The sequence below is a fragment of the Lissotriton vulgaris genome, chromosome 12 (genome assembly GCF_964263255.1).
Source record: "Lissotriton vulgaris chromosome 12, aLisVul1.2, whole genome shotgun sequence".
NCBI classification, from domain to species: domain Eukaryota; kingdom Metazoa; phylum Chordata; class Amphibia; order Caudata; family Salamandridae; genus Lissotriton; species Lissotriton vulgaris.
The window spans coordinates 549,652,251-549,674,154 of NC_141700.1; the positions used below are offsets into that span (position 1 = coordinate 549,652,251).

General features: G+C 48.6%; 1 protein-coding gene across 3 annotated transcripts in view; it reads right to left on the bottom strand.

Annotated features, from left to right (window-relative positions):
- The window catches only part of POLR3C (RNA polymerase III subunit C), a 192,042-nt gene that overhangs the window by 114,056 nt on the left and 56,082 nt on the right, over positions 1-21,904 (bottom strand). For all 3 annotated transcript variants that reach the window (XM_086945359.1, XM_086945360.1, XM_086945358.1), the window contains exon 4: positions 558-743. In XM_086945359.1, the coding sequence (XP_086801485.1) occupies positions 558-743 (186 nt within the window). The remainder of the gene's footprint in view (positions 1-557; positions 744-21,904) is intronic.

Here is a 21,904-nt window from a genome sequence, read left to right on the forward strand (position 1 = left end):
AATACAGCCATGGATTTGCTCCTGTCAAGGGCAGGTGTAACTGAATCAAACTTGGCACTAAGAGGGGGCTTTAGGGAAGGATATCTCCATGGGTAAAATATTTTCCCTGTCCAGAAAAAAAAAACACTGTTGTGAAACAAGTGTACACACCCTCTTATTACATGTATATATTCGAAAAGGCCTTTGTAGTAGAGGACCTGGAATTCACAATTTAACTCTACAATTATTCCTGAGAAACTGTGGTTGTCTCGGCTTCACAGAAGTGTGTCTGGTATCCTATCTAAAATTGTCAGAAATGTAATAGAGGCATGGGGTTTAACCTCCATGAGTAAATTGCCACCTGTTTTATCTTTTTGAGAATCCCAGCCCTTATTATTTAAGAGAGGCTACTTGTTTTATTTGTTCAATATATTTTAGATTAGAATTATTACTGGCTAAATTCGAAAGGGATGTTACCATCAATTTGCAAGTGCTAGTAGCATGCAAACCTAAGCCACTTTGAGACAGCTTAATGCCTATTATTTTAATTTCACCAGGATCTACCCCTAGCCCGTTACCTATCATGTTCAGCTTTGGGACGGTGTACATATCACTTTCAGGGGTCACCAATGTGGGAGCTGGAGGAACAGGGTCCTTTGATCCTTCTTTCACCTCCTGGCACTGTGAACATCGCTGAACAAAGTGAGTGTCTACCAAGCGCACAAAAGTGCTAGACACTTCACTGTAGTCTATGGTCTTTCCATCTGCAAAAATAAATTATAAAGAAAACATTAGATCAAAGGGGAAAAGTCTGAAAACAAGTCCAGTAAATACATTTTCCCATCATTGGAATTTGAAGAAAGAGTGCATGTGATGAAAGGCAGAAAAACAGTATACATTTTAAACGATGGCAAAATTATTAGGATAAGAACAACAAAGTATTTTTAATAACTATTTTGGTGATATAAAACATAAAAGTAATATAATCAGATTTTCTAAAACTTACACTAAAACAGACATAAGAGGAAATAAGCATGCTTAAAACAACTTTACAATTAAAATAGCAAATAAAATAGAGTTGCTTCAGTGTTTCCTACTCAGAATTGTAGCTAAACTACTCTGTAGCATGAAGTAGAAACCCTCAGACCTAGACCAAATAAAAGGTTATTGTTATGATCAATAGATGCAAATGAAAAATGTTCCTGTGTAGAACTTTTGGAGAGCTGTAGTAGAGAAAGGAAATGGTGATTAGGCAGTAAGCAATATTGTTGGTGTTCTACACAATATGACGTAAGAATACTATGCATGCCAGGAAAATAGTAATTTGAGACTTGAGACAACTAATATAGAGCAGATTCCCAAGACGAAGTTGAGACTGGCTGAATAATGCTACTGGGAGAATTTCAAAATACTATTTGAAATAAATATGTTGTGCCTTGTACTGGACTAGAAAATAATTGCTCCCAAGATGGTACAAAACGTTATGTTTCCAAGTATTTGTCAGATGATCATATACAAACTGTTCAGTGGGCTAAGGAGCTGACCTGGAAAATCATTTATCAATGTCAAATATAAAGCATGCAGTTGAGCCACAAAATGAAAGGGCAACATGGAATGCGAGGGGTATGCAACCGGGGAGAGGAGACAGTACAGCCTTCTTCACAATATACCTCTAAATCAATCTAGATGTGAGGATCAAGTTTGTAAAGAAATAATTGTACATATATTGATGAAATGGCAAACTGGAGTAGCCATGGGTAGGGCCATCCAGGACTCAAATCAAAACATCATATTTTTTGCATGAATAAAACATGCCTCTCCCCTGACGCCAAAGGTCCTTGCCTGCAATCGGTAAGTCATGAACAAGTTTCAAACTTGTGAAAATATTTGAATGTGGAAATGTAAAATTTAAATTCATGCCTATGATGGCATGGTCGGCACAGAGGCGATGTGGTTGCTCTATGAGACAGTGCCTCTACCAATCCCCCCAAAATATGGGATATTTTAGCTAAAAATACCTATACAATACAATAACAAATTACTCTGGGACAGCAATTGAGGGGTACTACACCATTTCGGAGAGGTTTTTGGGAACCCTCTGGTCCTTGGAGGTTAACTGCTGCAGAGGAGTTGCAATGAGAAACAAGCATTGGAAATGCAATAGGGCTCGCATTAGGAAACTTTGAGCTATTGGTCTTATAAATGATTTTTTTTTATTTATGTGTTATTTTTTAAAATAGCTAAATTAATAGCTTTGTCATTTACAATGCCAATAGTTATAACTTTCGCAAACACCTATAGCATTTGTAATGCAACATGTTTTGTATTTACGTGACTTAGATGTATTGATTTTACAAATAACAATGGCTTTTAATTTTTTTAAATAATTAATACTTAAATAATGTATTTAATTTGTAATGGCAATAGCTTAAACTTTTGTAAATAACTTTTGTGAAGATTATGTTCAGTGTTTTTTATTGTGACGAAAATCCAAGAACAGAAGTGAAATATTAACATCTTTTTGTGATTTGTAATAAAGCATGAAAGCTTGAAAACAGCTTGAAACATTGAAAGAACATATTTGAACCAGTGATGCTGTGGTTGCGCTCAGTGATGCTGTTGTTGCGCTGAGTGATGCTGTGGTGGTGCTGAGTGATGCTGTGGTGGTGCTGAGTGATGCTGTGGTGGTGCCGAGTGATGCTGTGGTTGCGCTGAGTGATGCTGTGGTTGCGCCGAGTGGTGTGTGCATCGGTGGAGCTTAGTGGGTGCATTGGTGGAGCTGTGTGGTGGGTGCATTGGTGGAGCTTAGTTGGAGCATCGGTGGAGCTGTGTGGTGAGTGCATCGGTGGTGGTGGGTGCATCTGTGGAGCTGTGTGGTGGGTGCATCGGTGGAGCTGTGTGGTGGGTGCATCGGTGGAGCTGTGTGGTGGGTGCCTTGGTGGAGCTGTATGGTGGGTGCCTCGATGGAGCTGTGTGGTGGGTGCGTCGGTGGAGCTGTGTGGTGGGTGCGTCGGTGGAGCTGTGTGGTGGGTGTGTCGGTGGAGCTGTGTGGTGGGTGCATCGGTGGAGCTGGGTGATGGGTGCATCGGTGGAGCTGCATCGGTGGAGCTGTGTGGTGGCTGCATCGGTGGAGCTGTGTGGTGGGTGCATCGGTGGAGGTGTGTGGTGGGTGCATTGGTGGAGCTGTGTGGTGGGTGCATCGGTGGAGCTGTGTGGTGGGTGCATCGGTGGAGCTCTGTGGTGGGTGCATTGGTGGAGCTGTGTGGTGGGTGCATCGGTGGAGCTGTGTGGTGGGTGCATCGGTGGAGCTCTGTGGTGGCTGCATCGGTGAAGCTGTGTGGTGGGTGCATCAGTGGAGCTTAGTGAGTGCATTGGTGGAGCTGTGTGGTGGGTGCATAGGTGGAGCTTAGTTGGAGCATCGGTGGAGCTGTGTGGTGGGTGCATCGGTGGAGATATGTGGTGGGTGCATCAGTGGAGCTGTGTGGTGGATGCATCGGTGGAGCTGGGTGGTGGGTGCCTCGGTGGAGCTGTGTGGTGGGTGCATAGGTGGAGCTGTGTGGTGGGTGCATTGGTGGAGCTGTGTGGTAGGCGCCTCGGTGGAGCTGTGTGGTGGGTGCCTCGGTGGAGCTGTGTGGTGGGGGCATCGGTGGAGCTGTGTGGTGGGGGCATCTGTGGAGCTGTGTGGTGGGTGCATCTGTGGAGCTGTGTGGTGGTTGCATCGGTGGAGCTGTATTGGTGGAGCTGTGTGGTGGGTGCATCGGTGGAGCTGGGTGGTGGGTGCATCAGTGGAGCTGTGTGGTGGGGGCATCGGTGGTGGTGGGTACATCGGTGGAGCTGTGTGGTGGGTGCCTCTGTGGAGCTGTGTGGTGGGTGCATCGGTGGAGCTGGGTGGTGGGTGCATCGGTGGAGCTGTGTGGTGGGTGCCTGGTGGAGCTGTGTGGTGGGTGCATCGGTGGAGCTGTGTGGTGGGTGCATCTGTGGAGCTGTGTGGTGGTTGCATCGGTGGAGCTGTATTGGTGGAGCTGTGTGGTGGGTGCATCGGTGGAGCTGTATTGGTGGAGCTGGGTGGTGGGTGCATCAGTGGAGCTGTGTGGTGGGGGCATCGGTGGTGGTGGGTACATCGGTGGAGCTGTGTGGTGGGTGCATCTGTGGAGCTGTGTGGTGGGTGCATCTGTGGAGCTGGGTGGTGGGTGCATCTGTGGAGCTGGGTGGTGGGTGCATCTGTGGAGCTGTGTGGTGGGTGCCTGGTGGAGCTGTGTGGTGGGTGCATCGGTGGAGCTGTGTGGTGGGTGCATCGGTGGAGCTGTATGGTGGGTGCATTGGTGGAGCTGTATGGTGGGTGCATCGGTGGAGCTGTATGGTGGGTGCATCGGTGGAGCTGTATGGTGGGTGCCTCGGTGGAGCTGTGTGGTGGGTGCCTCGGTGGAGCTGTGTGGTGGGTGCATCGGTGGAGCTGTGTGGTGGGTGCATCGGTGGAGCTGTGTGGTGGGTGCCTCGGTGGAGCTGTATGGTGGGTGCCTCGGTGGAGCTGTATGGTGGATGCCTCAGTGGAGCTGTGTGGTGGGTGCATCGGTGGAGCTGTGTCGGTGGAGCTGTGTGATGGCTGCATCGGTGGAGCTGTGTGGTGGGTGCATTGGTGGAGCTGTGTGGTGGGTGCATCGGTGGAGCTGTGTGGTGGGTGCATCGTTACAGAGGGAAGGAATCTGTACTTGGAGGAAGTGGGGAGAAAATCGGTAGGGGATAGGTAGAGCTTGAGCCGGGAGAGAAATGCATCTACAAGCGGCTTGCCAATAGTGAGATTACAAAGCTTCACACACGAAGCAGAGCCGAGGAGTTTGACAGAAACAAAGGTCACTCAGGGAATGGGTACAACGCAAAAAACTACGTTTTTCATGAAACAAGAGAGTAAACTGGCAGTGGAACTACCCAGACTACCGGAGCAATTTTGAGTTTCAATAGCACACCTCCGCCTGAGCCCGCATTCAAGGAAAGATCAAAATGTCAAACAAACATGGGCACTCTTCATATGCAGCCGCCTCTTCCTCGAGATGTCAGCGCTGCATTGCTAGGCACTGCTCGTCAGACAATGTCCACAGGAAAAAAAGAAAATATATCCTTAAATGCGCAATGAAAACAATTACGACTGGCAAGGTGATCTGCAAGAACTATACTTACAGAGGGAAGGAATCTGTACTTGGAGGAAGTGGGGAGAAAATCTGTATGGGATAGGTAGAGCTTGAGCCGGGAGAGAAATGCATCTGGGAGAGAAATGCATCTACAAGCGGCTTGCCAATAGTGAGATTACAAAGCTTCACACACGAAGCAGAGGAGTTTGACAGAAACAAAGGTCACTCCCGGAATGGGTACAAAGAGAAGGGTTTAGTCCAGGAGATTGATGGGAGTGAGTAAGGGTGACGAGAATAGGGTGAGGGAAAGCTAGAAGACATTCAACCAGAAAAGGAAAAGCTGCTATGTTAAAATAAACACGAGACACAGCCTGGCGGCCGTGTAAAGTGAAAGTACGGCCGGCCTGGGCAGTGAAAGGGGAGGAGGGAGGAGAAATGCGAGTCACGGCAGCAGCAGCCTTTGATGTTGCTGCTGGCCGTGCAGTGAATAATTAGGGGAGGAGAAATGCCGGCTGGGGGAAGCTGAGATGCGTGTGGGAGGGAGGCTTTGATGTGCTGGTGGCTTTGATGTGCACGCGCTTTTTGTCAATGCGCTTGCGCATTGAGCTTGTTTTTCTCGGGCACAGCAACAAATCGCCGAGATGGTTAAGCTCTAGTTAAGCCACAATAGAGCTCGGCAGCTATGCGCACGCGCATCAGCAGGCGAGCCCTAAATACGACGAGCAGAGCGGCCATCTTCAATGTCAGCGAATCAGCGCAGCTTCTAAGAAGCTGCGGCCTCACAAATACATGCCAATCCTCCCGATTCAGGCGGGAGACTGCCGATGTCAAGGCTAGTCTCCCACCTCCCGCATTCAATAACCTGATTCTTTGGTGGACTTCTGCCGACAGGGACGGGTCTGATGTCCGATCCTGCAGCAGCAAACCTGCAAGTCACATACATTGATATATAAAACTTTAAAAATAAATTACAATAGACCCAATTCAGGTCAGTGGGAGAAATATATTCTCCCAATTATTTTTTTTAATCTTACACTTTCCTCTTCTAAAACGTTGGCATGTATGGCCTCGCATGAAATTTTTTGCCAAGGTGGGGGCTTTCCATGTAAGCAGTGATCTGCCTGGAAACGACAGACGTGCAACAATAACTGCAGCTGAAGCAAAGTGAACAGAATCTCCATTGCTGGAAATTATTGGTCGGTCCTCCCAACAGGTCCTTTGTGAGGTTTGGGTGGATTGATAGGAACACAGGCCCATGACCTGCAATAAATGCCAAACAAGATCTGGCTGAGCTGCTACACTGGAGTATGGACTCGAAATCTGCCAAGCTGGACACATTTTCGATTCATAAGAGGTGGAAGATTTAGCCCCCTTTAAAAAAAAAGATAGCTTTTATTGACATTTTTAACCCAACATGGAGTGAAAGATATAGAGAAACAAGGAGGTTTAAAAGGGCAATAAAAGGCACTTGAGAAACACTCTTTGGGGGTGCACTTAGATACAACTATAGAGGTTGTCTGTTGGACACCGGCCATGAGCGCGGCTTTGACCAGAAAGTAAACTTAACTAGCTGCCTGCTGGGAAAATTGTGCATTAGAGGCAGTAGGTGTGCACCTAGACTTATATGAGGAAACCACTCTCAGCAAAACCGCAGAGAGTCCACAGATCATGTTGGTCTGCCAGAAACAGGGATTCCCCCACCACCCAATGAGGAAACATGTCACTCCTCTTAACTCCCAAGAGCAGGGATAGCTAATAATAATCAGAGCGCATGGTTACTTCACCTGAAGTATCCCAGCGCTAGGAAGCTAAGTACTGAAAATTAGGCATACCAGAGGGGCCTAACGGGAGCCAAGCAACAACGTTTTCAGTTTTTTCTGAAAATCGATTCAGATTAAGCTGGTAGAAATTCCACAGGTAGGGAATTTCGAATCTTGGGAGTCCAGTGCCTGAAGATGCAACCACCAACACTAGCTTTCCTAACTCGGGGAACAGAGTTTGGTTTTGCCAAAGTTGATCTCACAGTTCTATTTGGCACATAAGGACTGAACATGTCCTGCACATAGGAAAGGTCTTGGCCGGAAAGTCCCTCATAACAATAGCAGAGAGCCATAAAGGCAATTCTCTTTTTTTACTGGCAACCAATGGAGTTTCTTCAGTGCAGTAATAATAGAGGCCCACTTTGAGAGCACGAGCAGTGTCCGGCCTGCTGCATTCTGCACATGTTGAAGTCTATTCAGACATGATTTGGAGATATCCAAATACAAAATATTGCAGTAGTCCAACCTGGGCGCAACCATCGCCTAGACTATTATTTTTTGGGCAGTCTCAGGAAGAACGTGAAGGATTTTTTTAGGGTTGTCGAACCTGATGCCCAGTTTTTCAACTTTGGGTGTGGGTGATGGTAAGGGACTGAAGTTGTCTGGGTAAGGGGCTGAAGTTGTCTCACCACCATGCATTGGATTAGGTCTTCAAGTGTCTGCCCAATACCAAGATCTCATTCATTTCAGTATTACGTTTTAAACAATTGAGGTTCTTCCAAACGCAACATTCGACAGGCACACCCGTAAAGAGGACGCCATCTGCACACTTTTATGGGACAGTGTTACAACAAGCTGAGTATCATCAGCGTATGAAAGAACAGTAAAGCCATACTGCTCAATGACTGCAGCAAGAGGGCTCACATACAGAGAAAATGCGTTGTTTTTTTCTCCAGTTACCAAAGAGGACTGGCTCTCCTGCCTGGCAGACATCTAGGAGAAGCTAACTACCACCCTGATCGAACAATTACAGGCATCAAGATGAAGGTAAAGACCTCACTGGCCAAGCTGACCAGGAAGATCCAGGCCAGGAAGACAGGTGAAGAGTGAAGATGGAGGCAGATGATGAAGAAACTCAGATGACCATATGGAAATTAAACGGAGAAGTAGATGAGATTAAGTTGAACTGCAAAGACCTGGCCGACGGATCTCAAAGAGATAACCTTTGTAAATGAGAGGCCAGAAAATGCATTGAGGTAGCATGTGTAGCAGGCTTCTGCTCAAGACTCTTCCAACAGCTAGTCAGTGAAGAGTACCTTTAAGATTTTGGAAATTTAAATGCACACAAATTGGGCAGTTTGGGAGCAGGGGACACAGTAGTTGGACCTGGGCCAGGAAGCTCAGGTGCAGAGGGTTTTTGGTCGACTGGTCCCATGCGTCATAAGCACTCACGGTTCTTGGTCAGACCTGCAGAACAGCTGGGCCACTCGTGGGGCCGACCTCTCCGTTGCTGCTGCCTCTCATCAGCTGGTCAGTATTTGGGGTGCTGGAGTCTGGACTGAACTTCCAACAAGCGTTGGTAGCCCCATAGGATCCAAGACCCCAAGTATTGGTGCAGGGAAGCTCCTGGGAGTCCTGGTGTTCCCAAACCTGGTGGGAAGATGTATGTGACCTCTGGGAGCACAGTGCCTTCCTCCAAGGGTGGGTGATGCATCTGTGGACCCGGTGGTCAGCAGTTCATTGAACCGGATGTTGTTGTTGTTGCCTGCAGATTGCAGGTAGGTGGCTCCTCCACTTCAAGGGAAGCTGATAGCTTAGCGAAGTGCTGGTGGCCCTACAAGGTTTTTTTTTTTTTTTAAAGATGCACGGCTGCGGGAAGAGTCGGGCTGCTGCGATTGTCGGGACAGGAGCAGGCAGTCAGGGTTTGGTGCCAAAGGTCCACTGGTAGTACACAGTTCTTGCTTCATCGGCTATTCTTTTTTTTCTTCTTTCGTCAGGTAAATCTGAGTTCCTGGTGTCAGGGGGCCACCTAAATACTGCATTAAGGGGGGTGAAGGGTAGTAGCCAATGGGCAACTTACCATTGTGGTCACTACACCCCCTATATGACCACTTCCTGAGGGGAGTGGGCATAACCCTGTCCCAGAGTTTTTAATTCTACCAGAATCAAGATGGTGGAATCCTTCCTTCGTGGCACACATCAGGCAGCCAACCTTAAGGGTGTGACTAGCCTGGTGGTGCCACATGCCTACTTGCTTTTCTAATTTCCTGTCTGTCATGGTGCCAGATGGGCCTCAGGGCAGGAGGTGGCATCTTGCAGGTCTGGGGGAAGCTGGGGTTACATATCAAAGGCAGCAGAGGCTTTGAAGCCGCTGGTCTTGGTATGCAGATTCACTATCCATCCTGCTGGAGGAGTTGAAAACACCTCCTGCCAGAGCGGGCAATGTTTCTGACCTCTGAGAGCGTGGGTTCTCACCTCCAGGGAATCAGAATCTCGTCTGTGGTGGCAGACTGGAAGATACCAATCAGCCAACACATTAAGATGATGGTAGGTTTTTAGGGGCACCTCCAAGGTACCCACTGGGTGCATGTTTTAATAAATCCACTACTGGCATCAGTATGGATTTATTAAGACAAGGTGTTTGATACCAAACACCTTATGTTTCAGTGAAGCCATCATGTAGCTGGGGAACTTGCAATGACTAGTGCCCAGTACATGTACTTAAGATGGCTTCCCTGATAACTTGTACTATCCAGAAATTGAACTAGACAGCACAGGGGTATATCTGCTCATGCAGATATGTCCTCACATCTAATATCATGCACCCTACCATAGGGCTATAAGGAATTCTGTAAGGGTGACTAACATATTTTGCATGCAGGGTCTATGGGCATGACACACAGGGTGTGTGCCATGTCGCGTTTTCACATTTGTCTGCACCCGTTCACGCAGCCTGAAAAGGCAGTCTGAATGAGTTTGTTAATGGGTCTCTTAGGGTGGCACAATAAATGCAGCTGCCCTTAGGGACCCTCTTTAGTACCCATGCCCTAGGTACCAGAGGTACCATTTACTAGGGACTTACTGAGGTGCTAATCGTCTTGCCAACTGGGATACAATCGAACAGCTACCTTGTTTTAGGGAAAGAGCACTGCCACTGTGGATCTGGTTAGCAGGAACTCAGTGCACTTTAGTAAAACTGAAGCAAATACCAGACAAAACGTGGGGGTGACCATTTCAAAAAGGGGCACTCTCCTACACCCAGAGTCCCAGAAGGCATGACACCCCAAATACTATCCATTGATTAGGCTCTTGTCATGGAATACACGAGGACTAAACTGTCTGGTTAAAAGACATAAAAGACACATCGTACAGAGAACCAATACTGGTTGAGCAAACTGATATCATGTGTTTACAAAAGAAACACCTACTCAGAAAGGGCACCTGGTTAATGTTGCATGGAATCTTCCAACACAATTTCAAGGACATCTAAGAGCAAGAGAACAGGTGTGGTCAGGATGGCCTGGCACCGATCACTTTCCATGCACAGGTAAGAAGCTGGGTGCATAAGAAGGGCGATATATATGCCTTATTAACAAGCTGGATCAAGGGATGGAACCTTAGCAGTCTCCTATGCTCTGAACAACAAGAATCCTACTTACTGCATATCTTACACATTATGAATGATAAAGCTATACGAGAAGTGATTTTGGTGAGTGACTTTAATTTAGTACACAATCTTCAACTTGATAGACACCCAATTGACAGATACCTGGTAGAGTGGATGTCCAGACCTCTTAAAAATAACTGATTGAGCGGAGTCTAGTGGATATTTAGTGCGGAAAACCACCAGAGGAAGGAACATTATTTTCCCTTGCACAGCCCAAATCTTACTCAAGTATTTACAAGGCCTGGAGTACAAGCACATTAATAGCCAAAATGCTTAAGATCAACTTAGGACTCATTACTATATTGAATCATGCGCCCATCATACAGAACTTTGCATGGCTGGAGACATGTAGATTCAAAGCAACATGGAGTTTGACCTAATGATTCTCAAGGATTATAGGAGAAAGAAAGGAGGGATTAAATTTAGGATTACTTTCAAATTAACCACACACAAACAATCTTTCCTTCGGTTCTGTGGGATGCCTGTGAGGCAGAAATTAATGGCAAAACAATCTCGATAAGGGCACCTTACTAAAACCTCACTAAAACAACATTAGAGACGGTGGGGGGGAAAAAAAATCAATACAAAGATAACAAAACCTTCATGTTAATGAGTGAGATGACAATTTTGAAAAGTAACGTAGATTTGTATTTTACCGAGTGCTCGGAGAGGGGTTAATAATGTGACTAATGTGGGGGAGCGTGGCTTGACGCCGATGTAGGAGGAGGCGGACCTCGGAACTCCACCGTGGCCTCCCTCTGTTATCATTGATCCTGATGCACCAGGGGGGGGCCCTGATCGCCGATTCTGCATGGGACTGTCTGGTGCCCTGGTGGGAGTTCAGTCAACGCCGGAGGTGACTGGAGTGCAGAGCGAGGACCAATTCTGTGTCCCAACGGCGGTGCTGGCTGCGGCGACCTAAGATGGCGGTCACAACCTGACGAAGACAACGCTGCGAGCTAAGGTGTCCTGTGGGATGCGGAGTACACCTGAGGTGCAGCGGGGGTGTCCTGACTCTGACACAGCGGTTGGTGGCAAGGCTGGTGTGAGAGCGGTGCGCAGAGAGAGAGGAGTGCTGCGTCCTGGTGCTTGTTCTGACTTCCGACCTCAAAATGGCAGCTCTGACCAGGAGCGGGGGAGAGTACTAGCGGAGAGCGAAGCGAGGAGGCGCAGAGTACTTGGGGGTGGCAGAGCGGACCTGATGATAACGGCAACGCACAACACCCGATTCCCGCTGGTGACCGGCAGTTGTGTAGTCCTCCTGTGGGGTGGTGCATGACTGGCAGGCAGCTTCAGAACTACGCCTGGGACGTCAGACATCGGTCGCTATCGCCCAGACCAGACGGTACTTTATTATTGAGACAGGACTTTAGGAGAAGCGTGAGAGCGAGTGGAGGTGCTGCCTGTTCTGATAGCTGTGGGGGAGTTTGGACTTGCCCCTGGAACTGCTGGGCTAACTACTGATTGCTTGAAGATATGTGGTGCATCTGCGGGGTGGCGGGCGCATAGCTGACGGGCCCTGGAACGCGCCTGGGTCACTGGGTGCTGCGTGTGGGCTGCAGGTCCTCCAAGCTACGTTGCTGCATCGAGGGCGAACTGAGGCAGTGTTGTTGGACCGGAGGGTCTTGAAGAGGTGTGCCCTGCCCCCAGAATTGCACTGCTTGGATGTGTTGCCTTTCTTCTGCCCTGTTAACTGAGGCCGGGGTAGACCATAGACCTGAACCTAGAATCCTCTGAACTACTTGCCCTCAAGGCCGGGCGCCACTAACACGCAAGTCAGTCCTTGGCTGGGGATTGCCCTGCTTTGCTGTACGTGACAGCTCCAATATTCGGCGCTGTCTCAGATTCGGCTCTCCCGAGTCTGGTGGACTATTGCGCAGCCCTGGGTGGACAGCTGTGATGGGAGCGCGTGTTAAGAAAAAAGGGGTTTGCAGCCTTTCAGGAGGAGGACGGGGTACACCAGTCTGGGGATGAGGATGTCGAGGCACAGAGCTCTGGTGGAGAAACCCCAGGAGGTCCTACTTTGGCTGACATAATGCAGGCCAATTAATGCGTCGCGGGAGGCCCTTGAGACAAAAATAGACACCATTGGGGTGGATCTCGCTTTACTCAAAGATGATCATAAAAAGCTAAAGAAGCGGGTAAAGGCGACTGAGAAGACATTGGAGGAGGTACCGGATAAAATGACCAGCTTGCAGCGTTCCTTGGGGCAGATGGAGAACAGAGTTCGAATTTTGGAATTGAGGGCAGAGGACAGCGAAGGGTGCTCTTGCAGGAATAACCTCCACATAGTGGGGATTCCAGAACGCGCTGAGGGGGACAACTCTGTCCGGTATCTGGAAGGTTGGCTCAGGTCGGAGGTTGCCCCGGAGGGGCTATCTCAGTTTTTGCCCTTGAGAGAGCCCATAGGGTCCCAGCCAGCCCTCCTAAGCCGGGAGCACCCCGAGACCAATGGTGGCACAGCTGTTACATTACAGTGACAGGGACCATCTCCTACAACAAGCCTGGGAGAAACAAAATCTACAAATTGAAAACTCCAAGGTGATGATCCTTCCGGACTATACCAGGGAAGTTAAGAAACAGCATGCCTCCTTTGTTGCTCTCAAGCGGAAACTACGTCAACTCCACATTCAATACGCCATGCTCTTCCTGGCGCACCTGCGTGTGGTGGACAGTACCGACACTCTCTTTTTCACCACTCCGCAGGATGCGTGGTAGTGGCTACAGACATGCAAGACGAGGTCGAGGCAGAGTTCGGCAGCGAGCAACCCAGAGAGACGATCCCCTGGAACTACGAGTTCGTTGAGGGCCCTCACGCTGCCGGATAGTCGCCTTGAAAGAGACAGGGTAGTACAGGTGGTAGCAGCGATCAGCCACAATGGGGCCAGCCCGACTTCCGTTTCTTCTAACTGCATGCGGGGGGTTCTCCAGCTGGCAGCACGAATGGCGGTGGGCACTCCGCAGACGGCGGACCTGTTTGGCTGACCTTGACACTGTTAGCGCGGTGAGATAAACTTGCAATGCAGATCAGGATTGACTGATGAAGGGTTTCTGCCTTGTGGGGTGCGGGGGGATGGCACCAATTGATCAATGTTGATGGGGCCCCCATACAGTTGTTACTGTTAATAATAGCGCTGGGCGGGGGAGAGCCGGGGGGCTTTGGATCCCATAGGGTCAGCACACGTCTCACTCCCTTTTGAGCGAGGTTGATGATTTTTTCTGTTTGGATGGGGGCTAGTTTAAGGGAACCTATCCTGGGGAGTGGGAGTTGGGGGTGTTGGGATGCAGGGGGGGAGGAGGTGGATGGAACCGGGCGTGCCGCTAGGGGAGATGGGGAGGACAGCATTCGTACGACCACAACATGGGAGCTGCCGTAGGTATTAAGTGTCTGTCTTGGAACATTAGGTGGATGCACACTATTACTAGTCGTCACAGGATTCATGCTTATCTTAGACGGAGAGGGGTGCAGATAGCACTATTACAGGAAACACACTTAAATAAACAGGAGGGCCTGGCTTTGCAGTGAAGGTGGCGTGGGCAGGTGTTCTGTACCACATGCTCTGCTTTTGCACGGGGCACATTGGTCTGGATTAGGGCGGGAGTACCATTCCAGAGTACTGGGCAGGTGATTGGCCCTGAAGGTAGTTATGTTGTAGTGACGGGGCGTTTGGACAGAAGGGACATCGTTCTATGCAGTATATATGCACCTAACATGGATCAGGCTTCCTTTTTCGCCCATCTCTATGGGACATTAGCACCTTTATTGACAGGCTCAGTGTTTTTGGGGGGGCGACTTCAACTGCATTACTGACATTTCGCTGGACCACTCCCACCCTCCCCTAGTGGATTCCCCAGTTCACAGACTGGCTACAGTGCGGCTGGACTGGCAGCAACAATGGGGGTTGACCGATACCTGGAGGGCGCATCACTCATCTGACAGGGACTATTCTTACTTCTCATCTCTACATGACTTGCATGTTCGGTTTGACGCGATCCTAAGCTCCCCAGACGTCCATGGGGGGATGGTACATAGTGAATACTTGGCTAGGACATCATCTGATCATAATCTGATCATAATCCATGGTTGGTAACACTGCATTGGCTAAGGGATTGCCCTGCAATCCCAATTGGGCGACTTCGGCCTGATGCACTAGAGGATCCAGTGTTCCGAACTACTATTGGATCGGCATTGAAGAATATTTTAGGGTTAACGCTAACACTGCATCTTCTCTGGTGGTTGAATGGGATGCTTTTAAGTCAGTAGTTAGGGGGTGCTGCATAGGCGAGGTGGTGGGAGTGCGCAAAGTGTTGCTACAAGACGTACTCAAGGCAGAACAGAGGGTACGCGACTCGGAGAAGTGGCGCCCGGACAGGCAGGAGGGGTTACTTGAAGCTCGAGAAGAACTAGCGGGTCAACTCGAGAGACTGCGCTGCTTCGATTATAAGGCCTACACGGATAAGGCGCACGCGGAGTGCGATAAGGCTGGTGCACTCCTAGCCTGGCTGGCCAATCCGGTGCATAGAGGAACGATGATCTTGGAACTGAGAGGTCAGGGAGACGAGGTGTTCCGTACCCAAAGAGGTATTAACGATCGTTTCTTACAGTACTATACCGAATTGTATCGGAGTAGGCTGGGTCCTGGGCTCCCTGAGGAAGAGGGGTTCCTGCGGGGAGTGGGACTACCACAACTTGAAGCAGAGGAGGCTGACGCGCTTGATCGGGACATCGATGCGGGTGAAGTATGCAGCGCCATAAAACATATGGCCAGAAACAAAACGCCGGGTACCGATGGGCTTCCAGTAGAATTTTACGTGGCCTACGTTGATACTCTGTTGCCCTGCTTGGTGGCGCTCTTCAACAGGGCGAGGCATGAGGGCGCCCTCCCTGCCTCCACGCGTGAAGCCCTCATAGTTCCCCTTCTCAAGCCGGGCAAACCTATTTGGGATCGTTCCTCGTACAGGCCCCTCACGATGCTTAACCTCGACTATAAGATCTTAAGCCGAATACTGGCCAGTCATTTGATGCCCCCATAGGACGAAGCTGATCCATAAGGATCAAGCCGGATTTATACCATCCAGAAATACAGCGATAAATGTTTGCAGACTCATGCATGTTTTGCGGGTTCGATACCTATGATACGGAAGAGGCCTGTATTTTTGCGGTCAATATTGAAAAGGCCTTTGATAGTCTGGAGTGGCCCTACCTTTTTAATGTTTTGCGGGAATTTGGCTTAGGAGAACATTTTATACGGTGGACGGCGTTGCTGTATAGCGCTTCTACTGCCAGGGTTTCTGCTGCCTGTGCAGTGGCTAGGAGGACGAGGCAGGGGTGCCCGTTGTCCCCTTTATTGTTTGCTCTGGCGATGGAGCCCATGGCTGCACACGCCAGGACAGGACAGTACTACTCTGGGCACTTAGTGGAGGGGCACATGCAGCATATACCGTTGTATGCGGATGAACTTCTCATGTTTCTGCCGGACTCTGAGGGCGCCCTTCGAGGAGCGAGGGACTTGCTGGAGACCTTGGGGAGGGTGGCAGGACTCCGGGTGAACTGGACCAAGTTGTGTTTGTTTCTCACCAGACCGGACAGGATAGGCCAACAGAGGGCAGGGGACATTCCATGGGAAAGTAGTTGTTTACCATACTTGGGGACTCTGATTTATCATGCTCGTGACGACCTTTTGGAGAGCATTGTGGGGCGGGCGGTGCGTAGCACAAAGGCCGGTTTTGATTTTTGGGGGACTCTTCTGCTATCAGTTGTAGGTAGGGTTGCCTTGGTGAAGATGGTCATACTGCCCAGATTTCTCTACTACTTTGGGACGCTCCCCCTTTGGATCCCGGGTAAGCTCTTTGCCCAGCTTAATACTTTGATCACAGGATTTCTGTGGGGGACTGGAGGGTCGCCCTGACCACTTTGCAGCGGTCCAGGGCAGAGGGAGGCCTTTGCGTTGGCGGACCTAGAGGCTTATTATCATGCCGCGCAGCTCCAATGGTTTACAAAATGGGTGGCGGATCATATTAGGCACTCTAAGGACATGGGGGGTCGGATCCAAGTTGGCGTTTTTGTCCTATGTGCTGCTGCGGGTGCCGCTAAGGGATGCCTAGGAGGCATTTGTCGAAAGGGCGTGGAAAAGCTCTCGTAACTAGCGTTTTCAGCTCATCCAATTCTATGTTTTACATAGGGCCTACCTCACACCCAGCAAGATTAACGAGTATTTTGGGGTATCTGCTACTTGTCCTCATTGTAGTCAGGAAGGGGCGAGCTTTCTCCATATGTTCTGGGCCTGTTCACAGTTGGGAGACTACTGGCGAGGGCTGACTACTATTCTGGCGACTGTGATGGAGAGGAAGGTAGCCATGACGCCTGGGGGTTGCTTATTACACTGGTTTCCACACACCGCCAAGACTAAGATTACCAGCAAGTTTATTGATCTGGGGCTGGTCCTGGCCAAGAGAGAACTTATTTCCCACTGGAAGGCAAGACAGGGACCGGCTCTAGAGCGCTGGAATAGGGAACTGCTGAAATGGGCAGACAGTGAAGGGAACTATAGATTATGTAAGGCCCGACAGAGTGGGAACGAAAAGACATTGGAAATGGCTCGGGCATGGGTGGCGCTTCTGGAACTGGCCCAACACCCGATTGTGGACGACGAGAATGCACATGATGAGGGGGAGGATGCGCAGGCCCTCTGAGCGGCGCCCCCGCCTGGGGGAGTAAAAGAAAATGATGGGATCAATGAGAGCCTTATGGGGGCTTCCCCCTGGTGTTCCTGATCGGCTACAGACTGCGACCGGTGAAGAAGGGGCTCGGTGGGATGGTCCGTGAATTTTGACTCCATGAGAATTTTAGCAGTTGGCTGCATGCTTGGGAGGGTGGTTGGGGTGGGGGGGGGCTTTGTTGGGGGTGTTTAGGGAGTGGGAGGGGGAGGTTCGGTTCGGGAGCTCTTTATATTGGATTTATAATATTGACCTGGTCCAAGCATAGTAAAGGACAGACCTGTATATTGGGCTATGTGTGGGGGGATGGAGGAGAGTCAGTATTGTGCTTCTTGGAAGAATGCTTTTGAATGCAGTCCATTTTGGGAGGTCGATTGTCACTGTGTACAATTGTAATGCATACCGATTTCCCACCTAATTCATCATGGTGCCTGCAGGGCTGTATGTATGCTTGTCGAAAATCAATAAAAGTCTGCTTAAAAAAAATTTGACTAATAGAAAAGTATAAAGGAAAAGCAAATGAATCGGATACGTTTTTGACAGCTGGACTGAGACAAGCCAAAATGGATATTGAGTTTGCTGGTACATAATAGCTCCATGTCTAGAAATGATTTTTTTTTAAAAAAGATGCTTTTCAAGCATTTTAGGAAGATCAGCACAACCGTCACCACCTAGACGTTAAAAAAAACCTCACACTTCCTATAATCTATACACCTCCCCACACTCCCACAATCTACAAGAGATGAGTTAGAGAAGGCAATATCAATAGATGAGATAGAATTAGCTATCAACATTCTCCTTCTAATAAAGCTCTGATCCCAGACGGGTTTCTAAAAGCATTGTACAAGAGATTTTGCTCACTACTGTCTCCCCAATTCGCAATTTTCTTCAACTCAACTTATTTATTATCTTTATTTAGCACTAAAATAAACATAACGCATACATATACAATCAAGAGCATGATACATTTAAAGCAAGCAACCTTGTACAAAACAATAGAGAATTACACCCACTGTTCACTGATAAAAACAATTATAATCATATCAAAAAGTATATAAAGTGGTATTAAAACAGTATTGAAATCCTAAGTCTAATAGCAGATTTTAAGAATAGACCCTTTCTAAAACATGTTTCCTGCATATGTAGACTGCAAAAATTAGAGTGGCTACAATTTTTACTCTATAACTTATGGATTGTTGGGCTAAGCAAACCCTTAGACAATTCTTTATAAAATCTGCAGAAGAAAACAACGAGTAATAAGGTTTGGTCTGATGTTTCGCCATAAGGGCATCGGCTGATGGTTGTAACGTCGTACTGAATAAAACATAGTTTCGGTCTAACTAAGCCCAGGTGGAATCTGGTGCGAAGGGATGTCTCCGAAGGGAGATTAATCCATTCCAAATATGGCTTAATGCCAGGGCACGTTTGGATCATCACATAACTTCCAAGGGTATTCAAGTCAGACATAGCCAGATCCCTATCCCTGGCCTGCTTCATCAAAAAGTTATCCTTTACCCACAACTTATCCTCCTTCTCAATGGAGGTTGGGATGGTTAAGAGGCTAATTCTCCCTGAACTAGAGAGGTTTGACTGGATATACTTAAGCCAAGGTATTGAAGAGCCCAAGGACTCACCAAGCAAGCCTCAACTACATTTCTATTGAGGGAGGCCTGAACAATACACCAGATGGAACACCAGAGTAGAAGAGTAGCCAGTTTTAGACAGTCTTCCACATAATATAGACCGTGCTCCTCATGCACCATGAAATTATGGCTGCTGGGAGCAATCCCTAATAACTCTAAAAAGTACCCGATTTTCTTCAATCTGTAAATTATGCGTTTTACAACCACCCCAGGGCCCAGCACCACATGTTAAAACAGGAATACACCTATGCCTGTAAATCTCAACGAGGAGGTGAATGGGCTTATTCCCAATGCCAGCTGAGACATTTTAGTGGGGAAGGGTACCCATGTTTGATTGAAAAACATCACTATGCCTGGATATACTGGGGAAACGTTAAGGTTCTCATTATTGTTGGCTATGGAAAATGCACTATAAAGATTTACAAAAAATATTTCATGCCGGTAAATCGCAATGGTGAAAAACAAACAATGTGATGCCTATGCATAATAAAATGGAAACAAGTTCACAACAAAAACTCCAAAGTATCATTAACAAGCATTTACAATGCAATGGTTTTGCCTTTGTTAAAGTTAGAGCTATTGGCATTGCTCTTGACATTTTTTTATTTATGTTTTTTTTTAACATAAATAAATGGCATTGTCATTTACAATAGCAGGGCAGGGCACAGGGAAGGGGGGCGAGGAGAGACGAAGGAGAGCTGCGGGCTCTTGTTGTAATGCTTGCATGGATGAGTTGGTGGATGCATGCATGGGTGCATGCATGAATGGGGGTATGGATGGGTGTATGGATAGATGCATGGATGGGTGGATGGATAGATGCATATATACAGCCAATCCCTCAACAATTTTTGCAATCCACCAACCCATCCATGCATCCACCCATACATCCATGCATCATGCATACATCCATTCATCATGCATCCATCCACCCACCCACTGTGTCTCATTCCGACCCCTCTAAATATAACTCATTTTTTCGGTATATAGAGATGACTGTATTCACTAGTATATGCAGTAGTGTGTGGTGGACTTAGTTTGAGTGTTTGTTTCCTGCACACTCACACACTGCTCACCCTGCACACTCACACTGCTCACCCTGCACACTCACACTGCTCACCCTGCACACTCACACTGCTCACCCTGCACACTCACACAATGTGCACCCTGCACACTCACACACTGCAGTCACTGTCACTCTGCAGTCACTGTTACTCTGCAGTCACACTCACTCTGCACTTACTGTCAGTCTGCACTCACTGTCACTCTGCACTCACTGTCACTCTGCACTCACTGTCACTCTGCACTTACTCTGCACTCACTGTCACTCTCGCACTCACTCTGCACTCACTGTCGCTCTCGCACTCACTCTGCACACACTCATTCTGCACTCAGTCTGCACTCACAGGCACTCGCACTCACTCTGCACTCACTGTCACTCTGCACTCACTCTGCACTCACTGTCACTGCACTCACTGTCATTCTGCACTCACTCTGCACACCCTCACTCTGCACTCAGTCTGAACTCACACTCACTCTGCACTCACTCTGCACTCACTCTGCACTCACTGTCACTATGCACTCACTCTGCACTGTCACTGTGCACTCACTCTGCACTCACTGTCACTCTGCACTCACTGTCACTCTGCACTCACTGTCACTCTGCACTCACTGTCACTCTGCACTCACTGTCACTCTGCACTCACTGTCACTCTGCACTCACTGTCACTCTGCACTCACTTTGCACTCACTATCACTCTGCACTCACTCTGCACTCACTGTCACTCTGCACTCTCACACTCACTCTGCACTCACTGTCACTCTGCACTCGCTGTCACTCTGCACTCACTCTGCACTCACTGTCACTCTGCACTCACTCTGCACTTACTGTCACTCTGCACTCACTGTCACTCTGCACTCACTGTCACTCTGCACTCACCGTCACTCTCACTCTGCACTCACTGTCACTCTGAACTCACTCTGCACTCACTGTCACTCTGCACTCACTGTTACTCTCGCACTCACTGTTACTCTCGCACTCACTCTCCACTCACTGTCGCTCTCGCACTCACTCTCCACTCACTGTTGCTCTCACACTCACTCTACATACACTCACTCCGCACTCACTCTGCACTCACTGTCGCTCTCGCACTCACTCAGTCTGCACTCACACTCACTCTTCACTCACTGCCACTCTTCACTCACTGCCACTCTTCACTCACTGCCACTCTTCACTCACTGCCACTCTTCACTCACTACCACTCTTCACTCACTGCCACTCTTCACTCACTGCCACTCGCACTCACTGTCACTCGCACTCACTGTCACTCGCACTCACTGTCACTCGCACTCACTGTCACTTGCACGGTCACTCTCGCACTCACTCTGCACACACTCACTCTGCACTCAGTCTGCACTCACACTCACTCTGCACTGTCACTCGCACTCACTGTCACTCGCTGTCACTCGCACTCACTCTGCACTCACTGTCACTCTGCACTCAGTCTGTACTCACTGTCACTCTTCACTCACTCACACTCACTCTGCACTCACTGTCACTCGCACTCACTGTCACTCGCACTCACTCTGCACTCACTGTCACTCTGCACTCACTGTCATTCTTCACTCACTCTGCACTCACTGTCACTCTCGCACACTGTCATTCTTCACTCACTCTGCACTCACTGTCACTCTCGCACTCACTCTGCACTCACTGTTGTTCTCGCACTCACTCTGCACTCACTGTCGCTTTGCACTCAGTCTGCACTCACACTCACTCTTCACTCACTGTCACTCGCACTCACTCTGCACTCAAGGTTTAGATGGAGCAAGGGCATTTACTGTCCCCATCGTGAGACAGAGATTAACTAAACACCTCACAAAGTCTACTAAACACCTCACAAAGTCTACTAAACACCTCACAAAGTCTACTAAATACCTCACAAAGTCTTGTCACAGCAAAAAATAAATGATAGAGCGAATAAAAAATGCTACCGCCGGCCTACAGTTTGCAAT